This window comes from Artemia sp. Qi Xiang Cuo, chromosome 5 (assembly GCF_049724085.1).
Source record: "Artemia sp. Qi Xiang Cuo chromosome 5, ASM4972408v1, whole genome shotgun sequence".
NCBI classification, from domain to species: domain Eukaryota; kingdom Metazoa; phylum Arthropoda; class Branchiopoda; order Anostraca; family Artemiidae; genus Artemia; species Artemia sp. Qi Xiang Cuo.
Window position 1 is genome coordinate 42,570,141 of NC_142798.1, and position 21,460 is coordinate 42,591,600.

Below are 21,460 nucleotides of genomic sequence, written 5' to 3' on the forward strand. Positions count from 1 at the left end.
TTACATTTTGTTGGATCTTAATCAGAGCACGCCCGAGGATATACGTGTAGTCACCGACATTTTCAAAAATGAAATTACAGTATATCTTCCGGTGAACAGTAGAAAAGGCTAATAGTTGCCATTAGGACACTGAAGAGACTACATGAACAACGGTATTTGTTTTCCGTTTTAAGCACTTCAAAATCTTCGCTTAGGAAGGCTATACTCAAACATGGGGTTGACAATGATTTCATTAATCTAATATCTGAAGTTTGTTTAAATTTAACTGAGGGCAATTTTCAACTGACAGAAGGTTTAAGACAACAGACAAATCAACATCTGTCCACTGTCCGCGCATGGGCTTTTCAAAAAATGATGAAAAAATTTAAAAGAACACTGCTCCGTCAAGTGGGCGGTAGCTTTTTCACACTTTTACTGCCAATAATCGCAGGACTTGTAGACATTTTTCTGTAGAGAGAATGAGAAAACAATATAAATTGACACCATTTGAACTTGTCCTCTCACCCATCGAACATTTTGAGGAAAATCTAAGCAAATTAATTAACGATGAGAATATTGCCGACGACAAAAAACTGCTTTTACTTCAGGATGCATTAAGACGTGCGGACAAACATACACCATATCAGGAGAGACCTGCCGCCGTCGCCGATCCCCATACACAGGAAACATCTCCTCAAGATTGTGCATCAGCATCAAATGGTGCGGACATTATATCAAGCGTATCGCCAATTGGAAATCTTTTGCCTCTCTACTATCATAAAAAAAGTAAAAGAGTAGTATTTAAGCTCGTGCTGGAAATTGCTGATGATCAAGTTCAAGTCGAGAGCACAGGGAAACGAATTATAATTCAGGGAAAAAGTTATAATCTATTTAATTTAATGTGTGATATGGTAACTAATTGTAAAGGACTTTTATCCTATGACGATAATCTATAAACCTTTCTCTGTGTATCAAACGTCCCAGAAAGTCTTATTGGCACTAAGTAAATTCTAAAGAAACTAAGAGAATATAGTCCACCAACACCAACACCATTTAAAAAACAAAGAAGATTCAATATTTGAAGATACTAGCAATGCCACTGATTTTACAACACTTGTGGCTGCTAGTCGAAAGTGAAGACGAATTGATTTGCCCGCCAGTTTGCAAAAGGGGAGTGGACATTACACTACATGTTTACACTCAAAATGGAAGAAGTTTTGAAAGGTGTCTCTGAAAATATCGGTGAAGCGGGGAGTTTAAGTTCTCCCAAAACGCTTTCCAAAGTCTCCGGCACCATATTGAAAAAAGCAAAAGAGTATCTAGAAAATGAACCGAGTTACACACTACATCGGAATCACAGGCTTCGCAGTAAACAATATCGACAAACTAAAGCCTTTTTCCCTCTGCATATAATGCAAACGGATCTTTTAACTTTAGACGCAGTTCAACGGCGTCACAATGCACCCTACAAATATATTCTAGTGGCAATCAGTATCTTTAGTCGCTATGCCTATGCCTTTCCACTACGTTCAAAGAGAGGTCTTGAAGTTGCTCGGGCCATTGAAAGTATTCTTGAACAGGATTCATATAGAAAAATTCAATCGGATCGTGGCAGTGAATTTGTCAATCCCCATGTGCAAAGGGTTCTTTGAAATATAATACAACACTTTATAATATTCACTGCTTTATAAAGGATAATTGGTCCTAACTTTAGATGTTCCCGTTTCGTAATTAATATTAAAGATATTGCACATTGAAAAATACACCGGCTTTCATGATTTATGGTGATCATATATTTTTTTTAGACAACAATCGACCACATTGCTATCTTGAAAGATCAATCCCCCCGGGGGGTCACAACCGCTAGAAATTGGGTTAAGCCTTTCTATATAAATGATTCAAGAGCTCTGAGAAGAAAAAGAAGAAGAAATTTATGACTGTCAATCGTGTTCGACTGAATCGAACCACTAATATTATTGAAAAAGGAAAATATTTATGAAGCACCGAACTTTTTAAAGTGTCCAAAATTCTGGACACTAAGCCGACGACATATGGACTGCGAGACACCAAAGATGATGAGACTCTCGGCGGTTTTTATGAATATGAACTGCAAAAAGTTAGAAACACTAGTGAAATTTATCAAATTGAAAAGATATTAAAGAGTCATACTCGTATGGGTTAGAAATAGTTGCTTGTTCGCTGGCTAGGATACAACTCGGTTTTTGAATCTTGGGTCAGTGCTTAATATATTAACAATGCCCAATGATTTCTATGTGACTTTCATGTTCTATGTTTCCGATCCTCTCTAAAATGACTTGAATAAAACAATTGATTTTTGGACAAAACTCTCCCCAACCATCAAATTAGATGACGGAAAGTATGAAGTGGCTCTTGTCAACTGTATTCTCAAAAATACCTACGACATCCTGAGAAAGGATCGTAAATATGAAATAAAAATTAGACCCTATGATTGGCCGCCGCCATCCTCAAGTGATCAAGAACAAATTCAAAAAATCAATATGATGGATTATCCATACATTGAATTACCCTGCGAGGACCTCACCTGCATGGACGATTTACGTCGTTCTATTAATAAAAGAATTTCCGCTCGTAAAAAAGGAGCTTTTCATTTCAATTATTCAAAGAACGAGGGCAAGATCTACATTAGTTCACCTATTGCCAGTAAAAAGGTTATTCTTAACGATAATCTAAAGGATGTTCTTGATTTTAAGCTCAATATAATCAATGGCAAGAGTGCCGGAAACACTAAGTTCATTTTCGCTGACTACCCGCCTGCCTTCATCACGGCCACCTGTATATTTCTCTACGCTTCATTTGTGGAAACATCTCGGGTTGGTAATTCAAATGTCCCTCTCCTACGAGTTCTTGAACGAAAAACCAGTCAAGAGCATATTCACCACTACAATATCAAGCATTTTCAATATATTCTCGTAAACACTTCCTATTTGGAACTCTGTCAGTTAACACTAAGAACTGAATTGGGCGATCCCATAGCAATTTCAAAAGGTTTGGCTGTGATTACATGCCATTTTCGAACCATCGTTCAAAAACAAGATATCTAATTAAAAAGTGATATTCACTTGTCCTGATATTGGCTGCTATGTTAATACTCTTGGCCCAAGACAACAGGGCAATGGAATGGATTATTACAAGGGTCGCTCATCAATGTCTTACTATGGTCTTGGCAGCTGTTTTGCTAAGCTCTTTCGCTCTTCGCTACCTCTGGCTAGAAAATATCTTGTACTGGCTGCGACAGATTTTGCATCCTCTACACTATACGATTGGGGCTCTGGCAAGGATTTTAAAAAAAGTGCTACGGAAAATCTTAGGTCCAGTGCGCGAACCCTTGGCGAGAGATTAAAACAAAATGGTAAAAGCTTAAAAAGGTCAAGAAACAATGCATCACTCATCAGTCTCCACTCAGGTCGGAAACGAAAGACAAAACCCCTCTTGTCAAAGAAAAGAAGGAAAAAGCCGACACACAGCGTAACCAGAAGTCCCAGGAGTAAAATTGTCAGATCGAAACTAGATTTCTTCTTCTAAAATGTACTACCTACCTCATAAGGATTCTCAACCTTCAATCACCACCTCATCGAATCTATTGAATGCCGAAAATGTTGATGTGAGTGTCAAGCATGGATACTATGAACAGTTTTATCCACAATAACCCCTCTCCAATAATATCCACTTTCAAATTTAGTCCAATGAAGAGTACTTTGTGGAGACGTCTTGAACATTTATCGATTAAAAAATGAAAGTCCGGAAATCAGATAATACACTGCCAATTCGGGCCGATGGAATATCCTATGAAAATTGTATACTATATAATTCATTTCGTCAAATTAGTGGCTACATCAATGGCACGTTGGTGAGCACAAGTAGCAATCTTTCAAATTATACGAGCTATATTCAATTCATGCTGATGACACCCAAGTCATACAAGGAATTGAGAGGCACCTCCAATGGATATGAATATATTACCAATACTGATAGTACAGATGCACTTAAAAATGCTACAACTAGAGAATTACATCTAGTTGGAAAAATATATCATGAAATATTTAATATCCCCTAATGGCTGCCGCCCAATGTTAAAGTGGATATAAAACTAACGCTTGCACCCTCCAATTTCATATTGAGAAAAGAGCTTGCCGCCAATCCTGATGTAAGTCTATCCCTCACCTCGGCAATACTTCATGTACGCAAACAACAAGTTATGAGTTCTGTTGCTTTGGCCATGGAAAAACTGAGAGCCAATAGCAACAATATTAAATTACTTGTTCCTCATACAATCACCACTGAACGTCATATTGATGTGGGGTCACACACCTTCACCGAGTCATCCTTTATCAATGGTGAACTCCCATCAAAACTTGCGTTGGCATTTTTAAAGAGTACTAGTGCAATAGGATCATCGACTGAATGTCCACATAAATTCGAGATGTTTGGACTTTCATCTCTTGAGGGCAAAGTAAACGGCATCCCACTCTACAATCGATCTTTTTATAGATCATATAGAACACTGTACGAGTTGACCATGCAAACCCTAGATCACGACTCTCAACTATTTGAAAATGGTATAACCGAAGATATGTTTGCTAAAACACATGGTATCATTGTACTGGCTTTGTCTGGTAAGCAGAATATGAATTTAGAATGCACAGGGAGTTAGCCTATAGATTGTACAGGTGCTGATTCATATGCTAAGATCATTGTAATAACAACCATAAGCAAGGTTGAAACTATCGAAGAAATCCTCCTAGACAGTGGAGCCCCGCTATACATAATACAATGAACAACGGTCTGATAATTAGTGTATTTAATATGCACCTATACATATCTCAATAAAAAACATATTGTCTGCCTTCAGACTTTCTTGGAATAATTCAAAGTGTCAACAATACCTTGATTATTGTTAATAGCAGTCTGTCGACTGTGCTGACGGGTCATTGGCTGTGCATCTATCAAACAATGAAGACGATTGAATTTTTTGATCCTCTTGGTCTACCCTATGCATTCTACACACCCCACATCAGCAAGTATATCGAGAGCAGTGGAAAAACTATTATTCAAAATCAAAAGAGGGTGCAGGATCTAACGACTAAAAGCTGTGGCTTCCATGCACTACTATATTTTGTGTTCTGATGTCGCGGCTATACTTACAAGTAGTTTCTCCACATGTATGTTTACAACCCCCGTCTGAATGACTTTCTAGTGGAAAAAATCCACTCAGACCTATATGGTTTTGATTTCAGTGCCCTAGGAGTAAAGTGCTTAAAAAATGTTTGTGAATTTGTTTATTAATAAAATGCATATATATATATACATAACAATGTCTTTAAATCTTCACTTTAGATTTCTATATCTTCTATGTATAGGCCACTATCGTGAATCACTAATGCTGGTAAATCATCTGGATTCACTGTATATTGATCTTGATTGACTGCAAATTCAGGGTCACTTATTCTACAATACCATGTAACTTCACTCTTGTCATATATCTTTGTATAGTAAATAATACTATTTGCATTCATATTATGAAATTCACGAGTTTCAATCTGTCTATTTGAGGCAATATCACATACAGTGTTTTCAAGTGGTGAATCACATTCTGTAACTGCTAACTTAAAATCACTTGGTTTATAGTCATAGTAGGTGGTGTCATCACAACAATGACGTAGAAACAAGATTGTCTTGTTACTCCAACAGTTGAGTTGTAGACCTGATTCCTCATCCCAGAATAATATAAATCCTCGACTATACCACTCTCGTAGAAAGAAACTAAAATCATGTTTAGGATTCTTTCCAATTATAGCAGGGTAAGTATTCTCCCACTGATCAAATTTATCATAGTGACAATTGGAGCACAGGTGCCCTCTAGAATGAGAGTCACACACCTCCTCAAGACATGAACTACATCCTTTAATTTGTACTGCATAGCCTCTATGTAATTTACAAGGATTACATAATTTATAATTTTCGCTAGAGTCATCAATAATTGTACAATTCTCACACTGAGCCCAACTGCCAAGAGTGTACAAGCACATTTGATATATATAGAACATTTTTCAGTTTCCAATGTCAAATCACTCACAGCTAAAACGAAACTAATCATCCTCGCTCGATAAATTCACGGTAGAGGGAACTGGGGGGGAGAGGAGTAGCTCTGTAACGTTACCTCTTTCGAATGACGGAGGAGCCCTCTACATTGAATCCATTGGCGATGTCTTCAAAAGTATATCCACAATATTATTCTACCTTGTTTCAATTAATATATCAATAAATTGACTATAAGCACTTAAATCACTTCTTAAAAGTTTTATATACTAGTCCAATGTGGGAGAATCCGTACTCAAAATAGTGTCAATTAGTTCATTACAAAAAAATATTCGGTGATGAAGTGATATCTCAAGACAATCGTCATCCAAAATCAAATATTTTCCCGTAAAAACTAGAGTTGATATAATTCTCACTATCTCAAATTTAATAATTCTTAAGTAATTTAACTCAGTATGTTGACTCCATACTGACCCCTAATCGTTAGCCCTAACCAGACAAGAAAGAGAAAGTTTTAGAGTTCGAAGCAATTTTATTGAATAATTACAACAACAATAATACAGAACATGTACAATTAGGGATACTGTTTATTGTCTTCAATATCTTTCACCAATGCATTTAAAGCACATTGAAGTCTATTCGTATGTGCTATATCAACTTTTGCAGCGAAACATAATTGATCCTCCATTTTAAATTTGCTCAAGGATATCATATATCTTGCATATACTGCATCCCATTCCAGACAAAGCCGCGATCCTTTCGTAATTTCCACCGTAATGTTTGGTTCTCTTGTATTATTATCATCAACTCCACTATCAACTTCTAATAGAGTAAACATTCCACTCATTATTACAAATATATATCCAAAAGAGTAGAGTCAAAACTGTCCTTCTCACTCCTTGAATTCTATTCACAGAGTAATAAAAATATAACAAAAATCCTTTCTTTATATTCACTCCGCCGCTACTATGTAAACAAAGCCCTCTGATTGGCTGAGAAGGAAACACGTGATCTAACTGTTTCCGGGAAACTCGTTGCATTTGGCTCGAGCAACAACAACAAATACTATTTCTGGATCATTACATTCGCTGAGAGCATTTACATGACCAAAACAACAACAACTACTATTTTTGGATCATAACATTAGCTGAGAGCCTGCACTTACAACAACAACAACAACATTGACCTTGACAATTGCCTCGGAAACATCAACAAAATTGACCTTTGGACATTTAGGTCATTGACCCCATTAACCACGTGTTCTCTCTAGGGAGGCTATGCCCTTATTTGGGGTGCAAAAAAGTTATAGGTGGCAGCAGGGGTGAGGGATCGGAGTTATAGGGTCATCTCTACTAAGCTCAAATAAAAATTATAGCTCTTGCTGAGCAGATACAAGTTCCCTCATCGCATTAATAGTTAGTACTGAATAAAAATTTCCACACCTTTGTCAAGTGCAAAAAATTGTATGTGGGTCTTGTCATCCTTGGAGGTACACTTTTCAAACCTTCAAACTATTTAGAGGGAAATGGTATCTTGAAATTTTGATGGGGAGCTATGGGTGCAAAAAAAGACAGGAGGGGCTGATTTCCCCTCCAATCATTTTTTCGGCTCTCAAAGAGGACATTTGAGCTTTCAATTTCCAATTGTATAATTATAAATTGTGCACTAAGTTTCTACAGCCCTCTTAAGTTTCTACAGCCATCCCTACCATGCAAAGCAGCCAGAAAGAAAAATGTGCGAAACAATTTGTTATATACTAAGTCAATACCACTGGATTGAATTTTATTGTATTAGTCTGTTGTTGTTTTTTTACCAAATATAAATACCGTTTTGTCATTGCGTAAGGGGAACAATGTCCTTTCTAGTTATTTTAGTGACATTATTTCTCTGTTAAGATGTCTTGACAGTAGCGACACTTTTGTATGTTTGTGATAAAGCGACCTACTGAGGTGCCATGTCTCCCTGCCACTGCTTATGCTTCTTTACTCTCTAAGTTTAATGAGCTGGAACAAGTGGTTGTTGAAATGTCAGGGAAACTTGACAATCATCAGTTTAATTTTCCTCAACTACTCAAACCTACCAAATTTCAAAAATTTGTAAAAAATTCAAATTTTTTTCAGAATGTGGGGCTAAGCTTAAGCAACGAATAGGTACTATTTGAAAGATAAAAATGGCTTTAAACGATTGTTTGCCTGTTATTTCAAGCAAATTTATGGTCCTATGTCAATTTTAAATTCTTGGTCAACCTTCTTAAGACCATAGGCGGGTGTACCTTGTTTGCCTCTTTTTGAATTCTTGATCAGCATGCCTAAGACTCTAGGCAGGCATGCCTTTCCAAAAACTAACCTGACAAGTATGTGTCCAATAAGAGAGTCCATGCATACTCCTGCCATTTACCCGTGCCCCAGCCATTTAAACATTTGCCTCTCAATTACTTTGACTATCTGTCTTGACTTTTCTCTGTCCTACAGTTACCCAGCGTCTTGTTGCAACCAATACAACCTATTGTAAAAAACTTTATAACTTCAATTAAAAATCAACGGATTTTGATTTCCGTTGATTTTGAATTGAAGTTATCAAGTATTTTAGAATAGGTTGTATAGGTTGCATCAAGACGCTGGGTAACTGGGTAACTCATTTTGAATTGAAGTTATCAAGTATTTTACAATAGGTTAGGTTAGGTTGTATCAAGACGCTGGGTAACAGTAGGACAGAAAAAAGTCAAGACAGATAGTCCAAGTAATTGACTTAAATGGCTGGGGCACGGGTATTTGAATTGAATTTATCTAGTATTTTACAAGAGGTTGTATAGGTTGTATCAAGACGCAGGGTAACTATAGTACAGATAAAAGTCAAGACAGAGAGTACAAGGACTTGAGAGTCACAGGTTTAAATGGCTGGGGAACGGGTCAATGGTAGGAGTACGCATGGACTCTCTTATTGGACACATACTTATTGGACACATAGTATTAAGCCAAAAATGGGCAGAAATAAAGTCAAATAATCTTCCAAGCGTAAAACTACCACAAATCACTATCATCAATTAAATTAAACTCAAAACAAACAGAAATTATAATAAATAGCCGAGTCAACTCAAAAAGAGCAAAAATTAACATTAATAGGGCTGACAAACCCCATGCCTTCTCAAGACCAGAACATAACTTAGGCTTTACTGAAAAAAATAATAAAAAAATAAAAAATGACTGTGGATTGTCAGTTTAATTATTTATACTGATTTTTATTCCTTAAAATAAAAAATGGGTAAAACAAGTGAGTAAAAAAGTTTTTTACTTATTTAAGTAAAAAAAGTGAAAACATTTAAACATAATTTGTTTTCAGTAAAGTGCAAATTATGTTCTTGTCTTGAAAAGGCATGGGGGTTATCAGCCCTACTAATGTTAATTTTTGCTCATTTTGAGTTTGACTCCGCTATTTATTCTAATTTCTGTTCATTTTGAGTTTCATTTATTTATTGATAGTGATTTGTGGTAGTTTTATGCTTGGATGATTACTTGACTTCATTTTTGTCCATTTTTGGCTTAATGGAGCTCTTTACTTTTCTTTGAAAAGCTTGTTTTGTGGAAAAAGTTTTTTTTAGATGAATTTCTGTTCGTTTTTTATTGACAAAGTCATTTTCATGAAAAAAAAAATATTTTATATCTTTTTTTTCCTATAATAATCCATAGTTTGGCATAATTGTGGATGTTTGACATGCTCAATATCCCTAAAGATATGGTTGCTGGACCGTTCTACTATATTGAACAAAATAGATGTCTCAAAATTTTGACTGGATGTATTTGGGAAATATATCGACTTGAGAGATGGGCTGATTGGCCTCCAATTTCTTTTTACTGTTAGAAGGGACACTAGAACTTTTAATTTTAAATCGATTTAGCTTCTTTAAATATTTCAATGATATTTCTCGCTATTATAGAGTGGTGCTGCCTATGATATTGCTTATATGTCTTTTTGAAAACCTGCATGTATATAGTTTTTTTGTTTAATTGAAACGCCCCCTAAACACTTCCTAGAAGTTGTTCTCCTTAATACTCTAAGCATCATCAGTTACAGTAACTGTAGTTGTAGTACTAAAAGTATACACGTAGTGCCTTCTGGCTTGTTCAAAATCCCCACAACTTACTCTTAAAGATCTAAATTAATAATATAAATTGTTCTTGAGATATTGCTTTGTCACCTTTTTGAAAGTTCACATGCTCATAGTTTTTTTTTGGTTTAGTTCAATGTCTGCCTATATATTTCTTATATTTGATTACTGAAGACATTGTTATATTCTCTTGGACTATTGGCTACAAAATGGCTGTCTCACAATTTCAATCAAATGTGTTTGGGGAAAAGATGGTATAAGGGGGAGAGGGGGGCTATTTTCTCTCCATCGCGCTTTACTCTTAAAATGAAACTAGAAGTATGCATTTCCAATCAAATGAGCCTCCTCTAAAGTTCACAAGACCACTTCTTCATAAAAACCTTACATACACCAGGGCATAACTTAAAACCCTTATCTCCATACTTTGGGGGGTTGTGTCAACCCCAAAGGCCGTGTTATGAGATGTTTGGACTATTTTTGAACAAATGGCTATCTTAAAATTTCTATCGCATGCATTGGGGGAAAATATAACGTGGAGGGGGGGGTATAGCGGCCCTCCAATAAATTTCACTACTAAAAATGGCTCTTAAACTTCCGATTTCCAATCCAATGAGCCCCCTCGTAAATTTATACGACCACCGTTTCCATAAAAACCTTAAATGCCCTCAGGGCATACTTTATAACCCTTACCCTGAGAACTGTTAGGGGGCTCATCCTCAAAGACATAATTTCTGGACTTTTAAACTGCATCAAAAAAATAACTATCTCGAAATTTTGACTGGAAGTGTTTGGGGAAATGATTGACGTGGGGGTTGGTTGCCCTCCAATCACTTTTGACTATTGAAGAAGGCACTTGCCCTTTCAATTACCAACCAACTAAGCCCTTTTCAAAATTTTTACAACAACAAATGGCCATCTTAACATTTCTATCAGGTGTGTATCTGGAAAATATGGCACGTGTGTGTGTGGGGGGGGGGAGCTATTTACCTTCTGATCATATTGACTCTTAAAAATAGCACTATAACTTCTGATTACCAATCCAATGAGCCCTCTTTGAAGTGTATATGACCACCATTTCTATAAAAACCTTATATGACCCCGGGCATAACTTACAATCCTTGACCTGAGGGCTATAGGGGGGGGGGTATCTTCAAAGACATAATTTCTGTACCTTTCAACTGCATTAAACAAAATGGATATCTAAAAAATTATGATTGAATCCGTTTAGGGAAATTATTGGTGTATGGGGAGGGGCTGCATGACTTCCAATCCCTTTTGACTGTTAAAAAGGCCAGTAGAACTTCTGATTACCAATCAAATCAGCCCCCTGTGAGGTCTATACAACCACCCTTCCTTTGAAAAACCTTATATCCCCACAGGGCATAACTTACAACCCTTGCCCTGAGGTTTTTTTTTGGGGGGGGGGGTTGTCATTCTCGAAGTCATAATTTCTGGACCTTAAAACTAAACTGAACAAAATGGCTATCTTTAAAATTTTGATTGGATGTGTTTGAGGAAGTGATTGACGTGAGGGAGGGGGAGGTGGATCCCCTTCTTGAGCTCTTTTGAAGTTCCTTTGACATTCTTTTTCTATAAGAAGTGCCCTGGTCTAAAAAGAACAATATATTGTGCCCACATTGCTCTTTACTTAGGCAGCACTATAGCGCGGCCTAAGTGGGGGGAGGGGAGTGGGGGAGTTGGTGATTGACATGGGGGATGGGGAGCTGGTTCCTCGTCATGAGTTCTTTTAAAGTTCTTATGAAATTTTTTTCTATAAGAAGTGCCCTGGTATAAAAAGAACAATATATTGTGCCCACATCGCTCTTTACTTAGGCAGCGCTATCGCGCTGCCTAAGGTATTTTGTCTTGAGATTTCAATTATACAGCAATGGAAGCGCCGATTAGACCAGGTAAATTTCAGTCTATGGGCGCCCAGGCAAACAATTGAAGTTTTACTTTAGTATATATTTTATTATTAGATTATTTAATTATTTTTTTTTTTTACATAGCCAATTTTCAGAAAACTTAGCATGTAATTCCTTAAGAACAGTTTGTTCTCAGGTATTAGAAGAAAAAGAAGCAACATCTTGCGCAGAAAGGCTTTTATATAAAGAGGCAAAATCTTATAAAGAAAAGCATTATGTATTATTAAATTTTTAATTATGGCTTTAAATTTTTGAGTTTAATTTGAACTAAGTTTGAGATTCCCTGTTTGGTCAATTCTCAGGCAGTTTAAGGAGCCAGAATTAAAAATTCAAAACACTTAGCTAGAAATAAACTCAAGCACTATCCTTTAAAGCCATAGTTATCATGTATGAAAATGTAGTTTTCATGTATTCTGCTGCAGCACTTGTTACTGGTAACAATAGAACTTTTTTTACCAAAGCTGCAATCTATGGCAGCTGAGTAGAATATCTTTTCCAGAAGGCAATGGTTGGATTGATTGCATTAACTGGGAGAGGATCTTTTGGCATGTCTCCTGACATGGGCTGCCAAGCCCAGATATAAATCTACATGACACCAAATCACATCATCATTTTTGTCCTGTTCTGCATCATTGCTCTGACACATTATCTGATTGAGCAGCCTCCTTTTTTTGATGTATGATCATGAAGAGATTTAGGGTTGCTGCTCTTCTGAGAAAAGCCACTAGCCATATTCACACAACTGATTGGGGTAGCTGATCTACTGACGGCACCAGAGGTTACAGTCTCCTCTTTAGTTTTTTTGAGGGCCCTCCCCTCTTTGTACAAAAGAATTTCTAATGCACTAAAATGTTCACCACACGTTGAAGGGGAGGGACCTGGAGTGTTGATTGAACAAATTCTGTTCACAGGAGGTATGATTGACCTTATGTCAATCTCCAACATTTAAGTCTTAACCATTTTGAACAAGAATTCTCTTCTTGTCAGTTAACCATCAAGAAGGTTCAGATGCTCATCAGTTTCATTTATCTTGAATGTTTCACAGTCCAAAAGTGCAGGCAGACCATGAGATCATCTCTTTGGAAGCAAAAGTCATACTTGTTTCTAATCTTTTCTCTCAGAAGCGAAATACAGCTACTAGTGGATCCTCAAGGTGTCCTTTTAGGAGGCCCTGAAAGAATAGAGCAACATTTAGGGTGGGAAAGAATTCTCCCTCAATAGCCTCAATTGTAGTAGAAAAAATTTATAGTAGAGATCAAAGGCCACGCATCAGTTCTCATTCCTCATCATCTAGAACAAGGTCAGGTTTCCCAACCAATAAAATTTTCCACCTTGTTTTTAGGCTTTTGTAGAATAGCTGCCTTTTTGCATATGGTAAAGCATTTATACATAAGGTATTTGGGGAATATCCTGGCTAGTTGAAACACATTTTATTTAGAAAATATTACATTGTACCAAAAAGGACAGAAACGAGTGAATGATAATCTAAAGTCCATAGTTGACAAGTAGATTCAAAAACATTTTGAGAGGATCCAAAAAATTTTGGATGTACCATTAAGTAGTAGATTTTATATTATATTTGCCACTCAGTAATCTCAGAAAATAGTTCGGCGCTTGAAATTTCCAGCAGTATTGGCACACTGAAAGATTTTTGGCGGCACGCCACTGGTTTTCAGTGCGGCTTTGGGGACTAAATGCTACGCCCCTATCAATAAGTGTAAATTCTTCAAATGCTGGTATCTTGTCTGGTGGCAGATGCATTCTCACCTCATTCAACTCAGCCTTGATGTTAACGTTTGGTAGTTCTATTTTAAGTTGCACTTCCGCTTGATCCATTTGTGGCCCATTTTTGGTTGCAGCTTGATTTTCTGGCAGTTCAAATCCATACAACTTAAAGCAGTGGCTATTGTTTTGCTTGTTATGTTGTCTCAATATTTGTTGATGAATCTCATGACCTCTCAGTGGTTGGTATTGCACACCTTTCCATCATCAATGTCAGAAATACATTTTATGACCAATACAAATCTGTAGATTACCTTGAAGTTTTTATTATTTCTGCATCTAGGGGCTGAAATTGCAATGTTGTGCTGGCCAGCAAAAATTTCACATTAATCCATTTAAATTTCACCTTAGAGAAATGCTTATTAGAACTTATAACGTTTTGGAGCAGAATTACAATATAAAAGTGTTGATACAATATCATTATTTGGGAGTTATCAGGACAGAGGGGCAGGCAAGGGCAGGGGTAGAAGGCAGGTTACCCTCCACTCAATTTTAGCTCCTGAAAAGGACACCTGAAAATGTGTACAGTGCAATTTTCCACAAAGAACAAAGTTTTATGTCTGTTTTGCCCTTAGATTTATCTAATTCAGTCAGCCGTGAGGAAAATACTTCATTATTCACCCACGTCCTTTTATTTGACATGTATTCAACAGGCTGAGACTTTAATTCTTTAAAACATCTAGGATTGTTTTCTTAACCAATACTGAAGAGTGTTTAACTTGGTTGATCCTGCCATATTAGTTGCTTATAAAATTGTAACCTTTTCTTTGCTGTGTTTGCCACCATGACATTTTTCATTTTTTGGGTGGCATTCCTTCAAAATATTTTTTAACAAGCTATTCCATCATCACACATCACAACAAACCTTCTTAAACATAACATTGTGCCTCTTTTTAAAATTCTCAAACTAACCACTACTTGTCTAAAAATTATAGTTTCCTAGGGATTTGGCAAAGTGCTCAGCCTTTTCTATAATGATTGAGCCCCCAAACTTCAAGAAACAAAGGTAAACTTTGACTTATGGAGGTAAAGTGATATTAAATTTGACTTATCTATTGAATCCCGTTATTGAGGTAATTTTCAGGTCGCTTCAGCTTACAGAGGTAAAATATAACTGCAAAATTATTTTGAGTTATGCTTGTTTTTTTTTACTTGGACAGGTTTTTTCAAGGGGATCGAAAATAATTCGAGATATCAAGGATTTTGAGTTGTTGAGGTTCGAGTTATCAAGAGTCAATTGTATTTATATTAACAGAGTATTCAGATAGTTAAGAAAAAAAAACATACCTCTAGAATCAGATTTTCATCCTGAAACCAAATACGACATTTGTTTCCGTCGCAAATTTAATTTTAAGCCCTTTACAGACCCTAAAAGATGACACCTTTTTCTCTTATTTTAGATATGGCCTATATACCTGTGTTAGCATAAATCTTGTTAAAACCGGGTTACATGTCAACCGGATGAATCAATGAATGCATGAGAAATACATAAAATGGACTATATATTTGGGCAAGGTTAGAAAGGATAGATTTGGTTAGGTTAAAATTGAAATTGCAATAGAAACAAATGTCATACCGTATTTGGATTCAGGAGGAAATTCTGATTCTAGGAGCAGCTTTGTTTCTTAGCTGTCTGAATATTCTATTAATATAGATATTTACCAAATCTAGTACTCTTGATACTTATCTGTTCACAGAACTATGCAACAACATAAACTCTGATTGTAAAGTTCTTCTTTTCTACATGGCAGTTTGCTGATTATCAAAAGGAAATGTTATCAGCATAGTCTTTGACTTAAAAAATAAAATTAAAACAGTTGTTGAAAATGAAAGGGAAACATTAGCTTATGAAGCATTTTCATGCTGAGACCTGGATCCAAAGAGAAGCTTGTATATCTGATATCGGGATCAGCTAAATTAGCTAGATTTAAAACTGCATGGTAATAAGTCCTCAGCAATTTTTTGTTCTTAAAAAAATTGTTGTCTCGATTTTGGTGTGCATTGCATCATTCATATCCTAAAGATTCCATGCTTCTTTTGTCTTAAAATTGGTACCTTTTGTTTCTACTTAGCTGTGTGAAAGTTGATTTTAGCTCTTGGCAAATAAAGACAAAAGTCATAAATAAGCTGGTGGTCAAAATACCATAAGACTGGCCTTCACAAAGCTCAAACAAAAATTATAGCTCTTGCTGAGCAGATACAAGTTCTCTCATCGCATTAATAGTTAGTACTGAATAAAAATTTCCACACCTTTGTCAAGTGCAAAAAATTGTATGTGGGTCTTGTCATCCTTGGAGGTACACTTTTCAAACCTTCAAACTATTTAGAGGGAAATGGTATCTTGAAATTTTGATGGGGAGCTATGGGTGCAAAATAGGACAGAGGAGGGGCTGATTTCCCCTCCAATCATTTTTTCGGCTCTCAAAGAGGACACTTGAGCTTTCAATTTCCAATTGTATAATTATAAATTGTGCACTAAGTTTCTACAGCCCTCTTAAGTTTCTACTGCCATCCCTACCATGCAAAGCAGCCAGAAAGAAAAATGTGCGAAACAATTTGTTTTATACTAAGTCAATACCACTGGATTGAATTTTATTGTATTAGTCTGTTGTTGTTTTTTTTTTTACCAAACATAAATAGCATTTTGTCATTGCGTAAGGGGAACAATGTCCTTTCTAGTTATTTTAGTGACATTATTTCTCTGTTAAGATGTATTGACAGTAGCGACACTTTTGTATGTTTGTGATAAAGCGACCTACTGAGGTGCCATGTCTCCCTGCCACTGCTTATGCTTCTTTACTCTCTAAGTTTAATGAGCTGCAACAAGTGGTTGTTGAAATGTCAGGGAAGCTTGACAATCATCAGTTTAATTTTCCTCAACTACCCAAACCTACCCCAGCAATTGACACTCATGCGACAGTTATTGTCTCTAAAGTGCCTTCAGATCTGTCTGATCTGATTAAACGCAAATCTGTTCTCGATCAAATAGCTGGGCATGAATTAGTTTGTAGCGTGAAACATGTTAATGACAGATGGTATGTCAATGTTGTAAATCTGCAACTGAAGATTTTTGTACATCAGTTTAGAACTTTATTACCGGAGCAACAGTTAAAGTACGATCCAAGCACTTTTTTGGGATTCTCAGAGGTTTCCCAGTTGATGTCGACCTTTCAGTTATTAATAGACTGCAAGGTATAAAAAGTGCAATCGATTGGGCCAGACTATGTCAGTCAAGCTTGAATTTGAGGACTCGTTCACTCAGTCCGCGTTTTTCAAAGAAATAATTAAAGTTGGATATGAATTTTTTCGAATTCACGAATATAAGGAAATATCTAAATGCTGCTTCAAGTGCCGGTCATACGATCACTTTCAAAGTGCTTGCACCAGCAATATGCCAGATGTGCTGGGCCACATTTTTCTACTAAGGATAGTCCTTGTAGCGCTGTTCCCAAGTGTGCTAACTGTGGTACAAATCTTGCTTCTTATAGTCTTTCCTGCCCAGTATCTAAGGAACTAATGTTGCGCTCTCCCATTTCGCAATGATTTCGGAGTTTTCAATAATATCGTTTAATATTAATGGTACAAAGAATAAGGACTTCGTTATTGATGAGCTCTACAATGATTTTGATTTCGTCTGTCTACTGGAGCATCTTCTTACAGACTTTAGCATTAACCTTTTGCGTTGGAGCCCTCATCATGTTGTGTTTTTACTACTGCCAAAGCCACAAGAGGCCGCCCATCCGGTGGGCTAGTTTGTGTTTTTAAGCGCAATCCGAATTTGGTTTCGCCGGTGACTTTTTACTCGGATGAGGTTTTTTTTTGTTTGTTCGTATGGGCACTACAGTTTTCGTTAATTCTTATCTGCCTTATGATGATCGTTCTGCCAGATCGATGACTAGATATTCTAAAGCTTGCAACACGTTGAAGTTTTTAGTGGAAAAAATTCTTCCTATTTCTCTAGATTATATAATCATTGGTGACCTCAATACGGATGTAAATCATTCGTCAGTGAGAAGTGATTCGTTGTAAGATTGCCTTCCATCTTATCATATTATACCCAAAACTCATCCCTTTTCTTACATTCACCATTCAGGCAGTAAGAGCAATATTGATCAGATTATTTGCTCTCCTAGTATTAGTACATCAATAGTGTTTGTACATGCTGAAGAACAAGACTTAGACCATCTCCCTATTTCATTGACTCTTGCACCTAATATAAACCTTGCAAGTATTCGTAAAGTACCTCAGTCTTCAAAATGGTTTGAAAAAAGTAATTGGAAGAAAGCTGATGTCCCTCTCTATATCTTTACACTAACAAACATGCTGTCTGCTATACGAGTTCCCTATCATCTGCTCCAGTGATCTATACCAGTGAATTGCAAAAAGGACCTGGATTGCTTTTATAATCAAATAATTAATTGTATAAAAGATGCCGAGGCAGTTGCAGTGCCGCTGCAAGGTGTTAGATGTGGTACACAAAAACCAATTTGGTCTTTAGATCCTAATTTAAAAACTTTGAAAAATAAAGCATAACTTTGTTTAAAACTGTGGAATGAATGTGATAGACCGCCTTGTGGAATATCTGACCTTGAGCTTAAGACGCGCAGTGAATATAAAAAAATATCTTAAGTCAATGGGTTATCGTGGTATGGATTTTCCAGTGTCAAAGAGAGAATGGCGAAAAGTTATTAATTCTGAGTCGATTAGAAGTGATATGCCAAGTAGTGATTGTCTTTCTACATCTGCTTGGTATGACTATTATTCGTCTATTTTTCTAATGTTAATTACCGTGTGCATTCTTTGTATACTCATTCTCTTTCTGTCATTTTTAGTACCCCCCCCCCCCCCTACCTCAGCGTCTTTGTATTCCCATTTCTCTTTCATTCGTAGTTGAAGCAATTAAGTGAAAAAAAGTGAAAATAAAGTGAAAAGAGGTTTAAGGCAAAGTTGAGTTTTATCTCGGACCCAATAGAAATTATGTATTTCAGGAGTCTTGGCAAAGATATCGGCTACCTATCTTTCTGGTTTTTGTGATGTTTCATTCCTTACCTATGCTGATGACCTGCTTCTTATAAACCGTACTACAACTGGTCTACCTAACATGGTTTCTCGCGTTGCTACTTCTTTTTCAGATATAGGCCTTTCTCTTAATGTAGATAAATGTAAATTTCTTTCTTTTAACAGAAATTCTAGTACTCCCCTTCGTTGTAGTGGCTTTACTATCCCTCTCGTAGATTCTCTTCGATGGCTCGGTATTTCTATTATAGTCTTCTGAGCTTGCGCCAGCGCACAGTCTCAGATATTAATATGAAAATTCAATTAGGACATGCTAAGATTGTTGCTAATAGAGGTAAATATAATAAACTCGCGTTGTTCAAGCTCTACTCTTTTTGTGACCATTCAATTCTATTTGCTTCTGGAATTTTTCCCCTTCTTAAGAAAAATGAGTTAAAAAGAATCCAGATTAATTATTTTAGATTTTGTAAATCTTTGTTGTTTCTTCCACCTTGGACTAAAAACCGGGTAATTATTAATACATCTCTTGTTCCTGATATTACTGTAAAACTGGAAGCACTACACAGAAAGCTTTCAAATATCGCTTGTATCCGTTTTTCTCCGCACCATCAACTTATCAGGTTTTTTCCCTCGTAAGTTATTTTTCCTTAATTTGCTTGTTTGTTTTTCTCTCTTTGGTCACTCCACATTTTTTAGTATTGTAGTGAGTAACAATCAAATAATGATAACAATAATGACAGCTTATGTCCATATCTCTGTATGTTACTGCTTATTAGATTCTGCAAGTTGTGAGTTTTTTTTCCCTCCTTTTATGTTATTTCTCTTTTGTTTTAGTCTCTTTTAAATTTTATGTGTTACTCTGTAACTGATATTCTTTGATTTCTATATTGATTTGCGCTGCATTTTTATGTGTTTTTCTTTGTGATACTCCACATATTGTTCCTCTGTATAGTGTGGGTTAGAAATAAATAATAATGATAATTAGTAGTAGTGTATTCCTAGCCCGGCATCAAGGATTGGGAAGATTTGTTTGGTTCCTGCTGAATGATTTACAGCCAGCTGCTCCACAAATGGGAGTCACTGAGTTGACCGTCTGTGACTGAATTTCCTTACGCTCCCAATAAGTTTGGGATTTGATTTGACCAGGTTAGGATCCATCTCTTATCTTTTATCCCAGCCAAAATCTATTCCAGTAGGTGAAAGGCTCAGCCAGAAGAATTTGGCGAGGCAGGTCCTCAAATAACTCCTGTGAAATATTTTATGTTTTTTTTTTTGTCAAGTTTTGCGGATAAGAAGGTGGGTTGTAAACATCTTATAAATATTTAAAGACAGTTTCAAAAAGGGAAGATTGAGATTCACTGACCCAGATAATGAGCTCATGTGTTGACATCTTAGAAGAATAGCTGACTTTGGTAAATTAAACTTTCAGGAATGAATCCTGAATGGCCTACAGCAAAAGTTCCTAACGAAAAAGATTTGAAAATTGTTATACTGTTATATCATATACAATTGCTTTGTCCTTGTGGATGAAATGTTTATCTCTAGATTAAATGCCCCCTCTCCGGCTACACGTATGTTATATTACTGTATTTATACTCTTTTCAGTTAAAGAGCCCTCTAGCCAACTTTGCTTTCCTTTCATCCAGTCGTCATGTTCCTTCTCAACAGAATATAGACCATTGAAAGATCCAAGACTGACATCATTGAAGAGAGGGACAGGTGGAAGATCCAGCTTTAGTGGGGATGTAGTTACTGTTTTTGGTGCAACTGGATTTATTGGAAAATATCTTTGTAACAAGCTTGGTAAAATTGGTTGTCAGGTATTTATTAAAACTATGATTGATGAATATTTGTTTTTTTTTTGGGGGGGGGAGGCATTTGAGAAACTGTAAATCATTATCAACTTATTAAATATCCTTTATTGCTAAAATTTTCCTGAAGTTTAACCAAAATATTTAACTCTTAAACTTACAGCATTCTTACCATACCAGAAATCTCACTTTAAGTGTATTTTAAGTTATTAGGGTCTGATCTCTGTTATTTTCGCCACCCAATTTTTTTTTTTTGCTAAAGAGTGTGCTTCTCTAAGGCTGTAGACCTATGCAAAATGGTTTCATGGATTTTAGGTGGGTTATAAGCAAAATTTGATTTGTTTTTCAAAGTTTGAACCAATTTCCTAAAATCTTTCGAACTTTACAAGTAAAGAGGGATCAAGGTATGAGGCTGAAAAAAAAATTCTCAGACCTTATCAATAATTTGGATCTGATCCATTTCTGAAAGTTTCATCCACCTAGCACAATTTTAATCCAATTCTTAAAAAATTTGTGTCTTCTGGTGAGGTTTATGTGCTTTCAAGTATATACTATTTAGCTCTTTTCTCATTTCCCTGCTCTTAATGCAATGAAGTACCAGTGTGGTGTTTAACTATAGCAATAGAGAATTTGTGATAGTCCTTTTGGCTTTTGGTTTTCAAATATCAGACTTAAATTGCCCTGTTTCATAATATTTCAGAGTCTGATCCATCAGGCTTTTGTTTTGAGGTGTTAACGTATGAAACTTGAGGCAGTATAAAGGC

The 21,460-nt window shown here is 36.2% G+C and overlaps 1 protein-coding gene across 1 annotated transcript in view; it reads left to right on the plus strand.

Annotated features, from left to right (window-relative positions):
- Positions 1-21,460, plus strand: part of ND-39 (NADH:ubiquinone oxidoreductase subunit 39) — a 64,974-nt gene that overhangs the window by 26,279 nt on the left and 17,235 nt on the right. The window contains exon 2 of the mRNA XM_089088863.1: positions 20,491-20,705. Coding sequence (XP_088944989.1) covers positions 20,491-20,705 — 215 coding nt within the window. The remainder of the gene's footprint in view (positions 1-20,490; positions 20,706-21,460) is intronic.